The sequence below is a fragment of the Gossypium arboreum genome, chromosome 10 (assembly GCF_025698485.1).
Source record: "Gossypium arboreum isolate Shixiya-1 chromosome 10, ASM2569848v2, whole genome shotgun sequence".
Taxonomy (NCBI): domain Eukaryota; kingdom Viridiplantae; phylum Streptophyta; class Magnoliopsida; order Malvales; family Malvaceae; genus Gossypium; species Gossypium arboreum.
This window is the reverse complement of record NC_069079.1, coordinates 116,600,397-116,611,004: the sequence shown is the minus strand read 5'-3', so window position 1 is coordinate 116,611,004 and position 10,608 is coordinate 116,600,397. Positions and strand designations below refer to the sequence as shown.

At 35.3% G+C, this 10,608-nt stretch overlaps 1 protein-coding gene across 1 annotated transcript; it reads right to left on the bottom strand.

Annotated features, from left to right (window-relative positions):
• Positions 1–6,729: 6,729 nt before the first annotated feature.
• LOC108481722 (protein IWS1 homolog 1-like) lies at positions 6,730–7,770 on the bottom strand. The gene has a single exon (XM_017784815.1). It carries the CDS (start codon positions 7,768–7,770, stop codon positions 6,730–6,732), a length of 1,041 nt encoding a protein of 346 aa, XP_017640304.1.
• Between the last annotated feature and the right edge of the window lie 2,838 nt (positions 7,771–10,608).

Genomic DNA, 10,608 nt, shown 5'->3' with positions numbered 1-10,608 from the left:
CTCAAATTGAAGAATCTCTTTCCTCAACTCTGTTTGTTTTTACAATTGCAGTTTCAATTTATACAAATTCAACTCGTCCATATTTTTAATTCTATTTTTCTTATTTTTTTTCCTAGGTCAGACTTTTTTCTTGGGCAGGATTGTACCTAGGATTTCGAGGAATAAAAAGTTGTAGCAATCCAGTCCATGAGGATTTGACCCTACTTTCCTTATACTATTCTTTTCATTATTTCATAAGGATAGGTTATTTTTGGTGTTTTCAACGACACACCAAATTTTGGCGTCGTTTCCAGATACTGGAAACATACTAATCTTGTTTCTTTCTTTTTCTTATGACCAGATCTACTCCAAGAAATCTTGGTTTTGGTTCAGAAATAGAAAAGACTGCAAGAGCTAATAGCAAGATAACAAGTTATGGAAAAAATAATTAAATGTGTTAGGAACTCAGAGTAACCCACTGCCGAAAATAGAAGTAGGCGACGAAGTTGAGTCTAGGGTTAATGAAAACCATACTCAAACACTAGAGAACGAAAGAATAGGACTGGATCCACTAGAAGAAGTGTCTAACGCTAGGTTTAATGTAAACCCAAATCTAGCACAACAACCTATGGCTCAAACAAATTAGCAAATGGCCGAAGCTCTTACAGAGCAACAGTCGTTATGCATTGCGTATCCTACTATAGATATTAATTTTGAACTTAAGTCAAGATTAATCTAGTTGTTGCTGACTTTTCGTGGATCGCAAAATGAAAATTCATATAAACATCTAAAAGAGTTTCATATGGTTTGTCTTAGTATAAAACCTCAGGGCGTAACTGAAGATCAAATAAAATTATGTGCTTTCCCTTTTTCCCGAGCAAATTTTACTAAGGAATGGTTATTTTATCTAACTACTTAATTTATCACAACTTGGGCTGATATTTCCCGTTTGTTTCTCAACAGATTTTTCCCAGCATTGTGTGCAGCTGAGTTAATGAGGGAGATTGTTGGGATAAGGCAAAGAGATGTGGAGTCTCTTTACAACTATTGGGAGTGATTTAAGAAGTTGTGCGCAAGTCGCCCGCAACATGGGATAATAGGACAACCTCTGCTTCAATACTTCTATGAGGGCTTGAAGCCCATAGAAATGAATATAATAGATGCCGCCAGTAGAGGGGTATTAGTCATCATGACCCCCTAATAGGTAAGGGACTTTAATCTTCACGATGGCTGCAAATACACAACAATTCTAAGCCACTCCTAAACCCACTAGAAGGGTTCACCAGCTAAGTATTTCAACCTTAGAAGATAAAGTCAAAAAAATTACTAATATCATGAATTCTCTTACAAAAAAGGTAGGACCAGTCCAACTATGTGGAATTTGTGCAGCATCCGAACATACTACAGATGCATGCCCTAGTTTGTGTGACGATATTATGGCCTATTTGGATACTATAGGGAACTTTCCTGACCACCCCAAAGGTGATATGACCCTTACGCAATACATATAACCCAGGATGGAAATACCATCCTAACCTGAGTTATGAGGCTAACCCATAGTATAACCAGCCATACAAAAAATGGGCGAGGTTCGACGGGCCTCCGAGGACCAAAACACCAACTACGGCGATTGAGATTCAACTCTATAGTGACTGTGAGAGGCGGCATCCGAGCGAATGTTGAAAGAAGTTAAGAGCTTCTCTCTGTTGTGGGTCAATAGAGCATCATGTTTGAGATTGCACTCATTGACCAGATCAAGTGCCCATTGTGGCACAGACTCCAACTCTAAATCCCATTCAGCAACCACGTAGGGGGTTGAGGTATGGTCAAGGGTGATAATAGTTCTAGTAGAAGTTAGAGAACACCGAGTAAAGGTGTGGGTCAGGCTGAGGTATGACAGCCTGCACTGGTCTATGCAACGAGGTGCCGTGAGGACAGTGACGACGCTTACATTATAGCAAGTACTGATTAATATCGGATCTACTCATTCATATATAACTAGTACTACTTTTGTAAATCGAGGTATATCTGTTGAGAATACTGCTACGAAGTTTTCTGTGATTAGTCCTTTGGGTCAGTCGGTCCGAGTTGATAAAGTATATAGACGGGTTCCGTTAGAAACTTAGGGTGTCGTATTTCCAGTTGATTTAATGGAGTTTCTTTTTGGCGAATTTGATCTGATTTTGGGAATGGATTGGCTCGTAGAACATCGAGCCAGTCTAGATTGTGCCTTTAAGAGAGTTACTCTGAGAACTGATGAGAATAGTGAGATTGTTATAATTGTAGCTAAAAAGCTAGATTAGAAAGGTAGCAAGGCATACATTGTTTTTGTGTCCGATTTTATACTTGTGAATCTTTCTGTAAAAGATATTCGTACTGTGAAGGACTTTCCGGATATCTTTCCCGAGGAGTTGCCAAGAGTACCTCCGGATAGGGAGGTTGAATTTGGTATTGATCTGTTACCAGACATTACCCTAGTGTCCATTGCACCCTATCACATGGCACTGAAGGAACTTGCAGAGTTAAAAGCTCAACTTCAGGAACTTCTCGATCAAGGGTTCATTAGGCCAAGTGTGTCCCCATGGGGAATATCAATTTTGTTTGTTAAGAAGAAAGATGGATCAATGAGAATGAATATAGATTACCATCAGCTGAACAAGTTGACAGTAAATAATAAGTATCTGCTACCGAGGATCGACGATTTATTCAATCAATTCCCCGGAGCATTTGTTTTCTCCAAGATTAACTTCTGTTCTGGTTACCATCAGCTCAAGGTTAAGGGGACTGATGTGTACAAGACTATCTTCAGGACTCATTATGTGCATTAAAAGTTCTTAGTTATACCGTTCGGTTTGACGAATGCTCCGAATGTATTTATGGATTTAATGAATCAGGTGTTCCAACCATATTTAGATCAGTTCGATGTAGTTTTTATTGACAACATTCTAATTTATTCCAAGACTAAGTCTAAGCATGACGAGCACCTTCGTACTATCCTGCAGATACTCTGTAAGAAGCAGCTGTTTGCTAAGTTTAGCAAGTGTGAATTCTGGTTATAGGAGGTTTCCTTTCTTGGGCATTTAGTGATTGCTGAGGGGATTGGAGTTGATCCCAATAAAATTGAGGTTGTAGTCGAGTGGAAATAACCGAAGAATATGCCTAAGCTTCAGAATTTCCTAGGTTTAACATGTTACTACTGTAGGTTTGTCGAGGGTTTTTTCTGACTGCGTCTTCTCTAACTATGTTATTACGTAAGAACACCTCATTTGTTTGGTCTGAAGAGTAGCAGTTGAGTTTTGAAAAGCTCATTGATTTCTAGTGCAATTGGGAGAATTATCTACTACTGGCTAAGTTTGTGTACAACAGCAACTTCCAGTCTAGTATTCAAATGGCACCTTACGAGGCTCTATATGGTCGTAAGTGTCGTATTTCGTTATGTTGGACCAAGTTAGGTAAAAGTTAGGTTTTGGGTCCCGAGCTAGTTTCTGAAACTGAGAATACTGTCAAGTTGATCCAAGACTGTCTTAAAGCTGCTTTTGATCAACAAAAATCATATGCAGATTTAAAAAGAAAAGATATCGAGTTTTCTATAGGTGATCGGGTGTTTCTGATAGTGCCTCTGTAGAAAAAGGTTATTAGGTTTAGACGTAAGAACAACTTGAGCCAGAGGTTCATTTGACCTTACTGTATTTTAAAGTGTGTCAGACCTATTGTTTATCAGCTAGAATTACCCTTTAAGTTGGATCGAATTCATGATGTGTTTCACGTCTCGATGTTGAGACTGTATCGATCTGATTCATCGCATATTGCCCCTATTGAGGAAACTGAGGTACAATCGGATTTGACTTTTGAGGAGGAACATGTTTAGGTTCTGGATCGAGACATCAATGTAGCGAGAAAGAAAACTATCCCTCTGGTTAAGATTCTATCACGGAACCATAAAAGTGAAGAAGCGACTTGGGAACACGAAGATTCGATTCGTCAGTAATACCTGTATTTGTTTGAGTCTGGTAAATTTTGGGGTCAAAATTTCTTTTAGGGGGAGAGAGTTCTAACGTCCTAAAAATTTGAATGTTTAGTTTTTGAATTCGGTAGTAATTAAATATTTGTCTCTATGGTTGTATGTTCTATTTATGTGTTTGAGGTCGGGGGTTCGAGTCTCGTCCTTAGAAAGTTTTGCTATTTTGTTCTAAATTAACCTCTATCTTTGAATTGTTGACTTAAGTTTAATTTTGTGTAAATTGTGTCAAGAATGAGCCTGTTGGTTCGATGGTTAAGCTTTTATATTCTACTTGATCCTATGTTCAAGTCTCAGTGCATACATTAAGGAATATATTTTTATCTTTACTAAATGTTAGAATTTTGATTGGTAGTTAAATTAGAATTAAATGCCCTTCTTTTTCCTCTCCCTTTTCATTTTTATTTTCTTCTTTTCATTCTTTTCCCTTTTGCTTCATTACTTTTTCCCATTTTATTGTCGCTTAGATTCGTACTTCTTATCTAGTACTGTTATCGGGTAAGTTTGTTTTCATTTGTTTCGTGAGTTCGATTGTTCAATTTCTAAAATCGTTGGTTATTATCACTTTTGCCAAATTGGTTTCTTCTTTAAACTATTTGAATCCTTGTTTATATGTTTGATTATTGTCTTTAGGAGAAAGTCTTGAGGATAACGGTTCCCTTAACATTCTAGATTTGTGAATTTCGGTTTGGTGAAAAGGTAATTGTGGTTTGAATTGGGATTTTTATGTCGAAACATTTTGACGAACTTGGTTGTAAGTTAATCTTATTGTTTGTTGCAAACTATCGCTTAATTGGTTATTGAATGGTTGTTTTAAGTCTCAGGAGTCCTCTACGTGGTTCTTACTTCAAAGCTATTTCAAATGTGTACAGAAAACTCGAGTTTTTACGAATTTCAAACGCTGAGAAACATGGCTGTCGACGCCACATGACCTTGCTAGGCCATGTGAGCCACACGGCCGTGTAACTCATTGTTCACAAATTAGAGACACATGAACATATGTCTAAACTGTGTGTGGGAGTGTTTTGTACAGGGTTCACACGGGTTAAAGACACAACCACGTCCCGAGACTATGTAACTCACTGTTTGCGAATTTGTACAACACAGATAGGTGACACGGGCATATGGACCAAAATTTGGAAATTTCTCTCGGGCCACAAATGTCTTTCAAAACGAATGCAGGCCTTCTGTAAGGTCTATACGAACTGAATTAAACTGTATAAACTGTTATTTTGTGATCTAAGATTGAGTTCTAATAAAAGCTGTGTGTGTATTGTGTATGATAACTGTTAATGATATAGAATTATTCTGTACTGGTATGAATTGTATCTGAATGGTTGTGTGGGCCTCTGTATTAACTGTTACTTGAAATCTATATCTGCATTGGGTGGGATTGAGTAAATGAGAAAGTATTTTGTTCTGAGATAGTAGGTAAACCACTGGTATCTGTATTCTGATCTGGCAGCTAGTTTGCAATTATAAGAGCGTGTCGTACCAACATTGTTTTGTGTGTAGGGTTGGATGGGTATTAACCTATTTGGTGTGTTGGGTTGGTCGGAGATGGTTTGTAGCTGATAGAGGATAGGAAAACTGCATATATTCTGTATCTAAGAATAATTTGACTTACTATCTGTTTGAGCTGTTACCTTCTAGATCTGACTTCGAGCTCGAATTTGGGACTTTATTAGGTCTAACCTAAATCTGTTTGAACTTATAATTATTTCTTTATAAGATCATAATTCATTTTTTTGCTGACTGTGCTACAGGTAACCCACAGACTTGATCGGGTCGACAGATCGAGAGCTCGGTCATACTATTTATTAGCTTTATTATCATTAGTATCACTAGCCTATTTCCAATAATGTCAAGATATACGATGTTCTAAGATAATAATTGACGTATTATGTTTTACAATTGTTAACTCTTTTTGGTTTTGCTTTAAAACTAAATTTCGGAATACTGTGCTTTAAAAAAACAATTAAGGTAGCTTCCCGAACTTGACCTTGTCGTTTAGGTTAGGTATAGGGTGTTAAACATTTTAAGGTGATTTGATAAGAAAACACAAGTTTAAGGGCTAAAAATTAAATAGTAGATTAAAATTACCTTTTTTATGAAATTAAATGGTCAAATAAGTCATTAGGCTTTTCTTTCACTTATAAAATTAACACCAATTGATTTGAGATTAAATATTGTAAAGAGAATATATGTGTGTTATGAAAATTTATTTATTTTACCTATTTGATACTAATTAACTCATAATTTAATCAAGTTCAATATAACTATCAAATATAAAAGACTAAGTAACAAGAAAAAAAAACAAAAACATAATTTTTGGTAAATTATAACAAAGCAAATTTCTAACAAAAATACGACTAATATGACTCAAACTTATATTACACCTGAGATAATAAACACATTTAACATTAAACCCATTAAACCTACACACGAAGTTTACAAAATTATAATTACTAACTCGGTGAAGGCATTAAAAATGGAGTCAACTAATTAATTAATGTTGAGAGCTAGCAGTGAAAATGAATGATGAGCCCAAAAAACAAAAAGGAAAATCTTATGATATGACATTTAAGGACTTAATTAATAAGTCAATTCAACAAATGATTAGCTCATATTTAAATACAAACTATAATAATTAAATTAAAATTGAAATCAAATTTTATTTTGATTGGACGAAGCAACATAACTCAATTTTATAGTATTATCCCAAACATTGTTCATTGCGTATCCTGTTTAGAGTCTACAAAACAGCCAAGTTTTGCAGCTTGCAGAGTCTTCTTCTTATTCGATTTCTTCAATCTCCTCATGTTCTTCTCTATCCTTTTAAAACACTTGCTTTCTCTCACTTCTCTACATCTCCGATAACGTCTTGCAAACTCTGGTTTGAAATTTGTTAGAGGGTTCACCTCAAAAACGCACGGTGTTGGCTCAGGCACTGAAACAGACCCACTTGCTGTTCCTGATGAACATGGCCTGCGAGGACATTCCAAATCTAACTCTGCCTCCCTCAATTCTACCCTTGTTGATTGCTTCATTAATGGCTTCTTCATCGTTGGAATTACGCTGTTTCTGAGGTCAGAGTAGCTTGTAGTCTTGTTGAATAAGGTTCGACACCAGTTTTGGACCAAATGCTTGGCAAGTTTTCGATTGGAAGTGGTTTCCTCATCTGATTTTGAAAGAAACATAATGACTTTACCAAGCCCACTCTTCTTCAACTGCTCCCTTCCATCTTCTAAGCTGATATCAACAGGCATCACCTGAGTTAAGATATTCAAAATGGAAGATCGAAGCGTGGCGTTTGGTAAGCTTCCATCGGGAAGAGGCTCGAGCCAACTCTTCAACAAAGTTAAAACCCCATGATCCAAAAACTCTTGTTGCAGCTTTTTCTTGGAAAGAAAGTCAGTAAGAAGAGGCAGCATTTGGATCTTTCTAATAGCGGGTTTGTTTTGGATGTTAAGCTCAATGTCTTCTTCGGCAGCAACCTCCATTTGAGCCATTACTTTCTCAACGAGTAATCCAATTCCCGGAGAACTTGTTTCCTCCATCTTCTTCCTTCTCTTGACCTTATCGAACATCGCCTCGATCTCTACATCAGTATCAGATTTACGACGGATTTGTTCGTCTTTCTGGTCCTGATAATCCGAGTTAAGCCAACCCCACATCTCCTCCAGATCACTCGGTTTCTGAAGCTTTCTCTTGTTGGTTTTAGGGAAATCGTGTCGGACGATCTCACGAATGATGTTGGTTTCTTCCTCCATGGATGATTTCTTCTTGACCAGCTTTCCTCTAGGTTTCAATGCTAAAACTTTGAATCCTAGTAATGCTTTGGTGGTGAAGTTCTTCTTAGGTTTCAAATGAATGATGTTGTATGTTATATGTATATATAATAGTTAACCTGATAGGATGTAATGAAATTCTATTGTAGTTGGAATCCTAGTTGCAGTTGGATTTCAAATTACAAATCCTAGTAGGAATTTGAGTTGAATTAATTCTGTAATTGTAATTGTTTCTTTTTTAACTCAATTTTATTTTCGACGTACAAATTTCTGATATTTTCATGGATCAAAAAATACATCAGACGGGTTTGGATAAAGAATTCAGAACTTAAATTTCATTAATTAATAGTTATCTTGATATATTTTTTAAAAAATTATCCTGATCGCAAATTTAATTTAAAATTTGATTTCATTAGAAATTTAGTTGAATTTGGGTTTTAAGATGTAATCTTATTTTTATTAATAATTATCCTAATAGGAAATGGATTTCATGATGTAAACCCTAATAGAAAATCTTGGGATTTGCATTTTATCAAGGTTTTCAATAAAAATAAAAGTTATATATATATATAACTCTCAAATTTAAACAAGTCATTATATATATTAGTTAAATAATTTTTTAATTTATTACTTTTGTTCATTAATGCTCTTAATTTTTGTTAAAGTAATTTATTGAAAAAAACATTGTAAATCATTCAATAGAAATTATATATATTCTGACTTTAGCTTAATTGATTCAAATAATAAATACTTAGAGGTGGTATTAATTAAATTTGGATAGAAATTATATATATTCGATTTCAGTTTAATTGATTCTAATAGTAATTAAATTTAGGATTCAACCCAAAACTATGATGTTTTTGGTAAAAACATATATATCCTATTATATTTATAAACTGTTTATTTTAAAAATAATAAAGTGTTTATTTTAAATATTGATAAAGTAAAATGAGTAACTTGTCCTATATATTTTTAAAACGTGTCATTTATTTTTTTATTATAAATATTAAAAAGACCTACACGATATGTATTAAAAAATAATGCTATTTCATTGAATTATTTAATTGAAAAATATTTTATTTAGTTTGTGTTTTTTTTTAGAAGGACAACATGAGATAACAAAACAATCTCGTCTTCAATACTTCTATGAGGGATTGAAGCCCATGGAAATGAACATGATAGATGCCGCCAGTGGAGGGGCATTGGTTAACATGACCCCCCAACAGGCAAGGGACTTGATATCCACGATGGCTGCAAATACTCAACAATTCCAAGCCAACCCTGATCCCACTAGAAGGGTTCACCAGCTAAGTATTTCAACTTCAGAAGATAAAGTCGAAAAACTTACTAATATCATGAATTCTCTTTTTGCAGTAAAAACAGGACCAGCCCAACTGTGCGAAATTTGTGCAGCACTTAAGTATACAACTAATGCATGCCCTAGTTTGTGTGACGATACTATAACCCATTTGGATGTTGTGGGGAACTTTCCTAGACCACCCCAAAGGCAATATGACCCTTATGCAAGTACATATAACCTAGGATGGAAAGACCATCCTAACTTGATATATGAGGAAAACCTGCAATATAACCAGCCATACCAAAATCGATTTCTACAACAATCACAAGATTCAGGTACTCTCTAATAGCTATGGTCAATAAATTATCAGCTAATGTGCTTGATTTCCAACAGAAAATACAACGACAAACTGTTGATTTTCAAAAGAAAACAAAGGATTTTCAATAGAGAATAGAGGCATCTATAAAAGAATTAATCATGTTAATCGAGAAAATTAACTTACAGGGAAAACTGCCGTCCCAAGACAACACGCAAATGCAATGACGTTGCAAAGTGGAAAAGAACTGGAACCAAATCCTAGCAGGAATCTTGATCAAAATTTAGCCCAGGAAAAGCATGAGAACGATGAACAAGTCCTAACGAAACTTTCATTTCCAGGATGATTGAACCAACATCGGAGAGGTAAGGAGGAAAAGGAGCTCGAAACATTCAGAAACGTCGAGATCAACATACCATTGTTAGATGCCATCAAACAAATTCGGTAATATACCGAGTTCCTTAAGAAGCTTTGCAACAACAAGCAAAATTGACTATAAATGAAAGACTAAGTGTTGATGAAAATGTATATGCAATGTTGCAGTAGAGGATGCCAGTAAAATGTAAAGACAGGGGCATGTTTGTAATACCATACAAAATAAGCCACTTGGGAATTAAAAAACTATGTGTGATTTAGGGGCCTCTATAAATGTAATGCCTTTTTCTATTTATGAATCACTTAACGTGGGTTTTTTTATAAAAACAAGTGTTATCATTCAATTAGCAAACATGTCTATTGTGCATCCTGAAGGAGTCCTTGAGAACGTATTAGTGAAAGTCAACAAACTTATCTTTCCTATGGACTTTTATGTAGTGAAAATGGAAAAGGATAACGCTCCTGAGTCTTCGGACATCTTGTTGGGGCAACCTCTCTTTAGTACCGCAAGTACTAAGATTGACGTGCATAGCGGAACCCTCACAATGGAGTTTGATAGGTAGATCGTGAAGTTTAACATTTACGACGCTATTAGTCACCCGAGTGAAATTTTGAACATAAACCGTGGCGATATAATTGACTCATTGGCAGAAGAAACTTTTGAGTCACCTTATGAAGATAAACTTGAAACATTTTTTGATGATAATTTCAATTTAAGATCTATTTGTGAATCTGCTAATGAATTATCGGCTCCTCTAAACACTAAACTTCTACCTTTTGTTGTGTAGGCACTAGATTTGGAATTAAAACCACTTTTCAATCATCCTAA

Bases quoted from the DNA above. Each gene is read 5' to 3' on its own strand.
- LOC108481722 (XM_017784815.1), bottom strand. From the start codon at position 7,770: ATGGAGGAAGAAACCAACATCATTCGTGAGATCGTCCGACACGATTTC.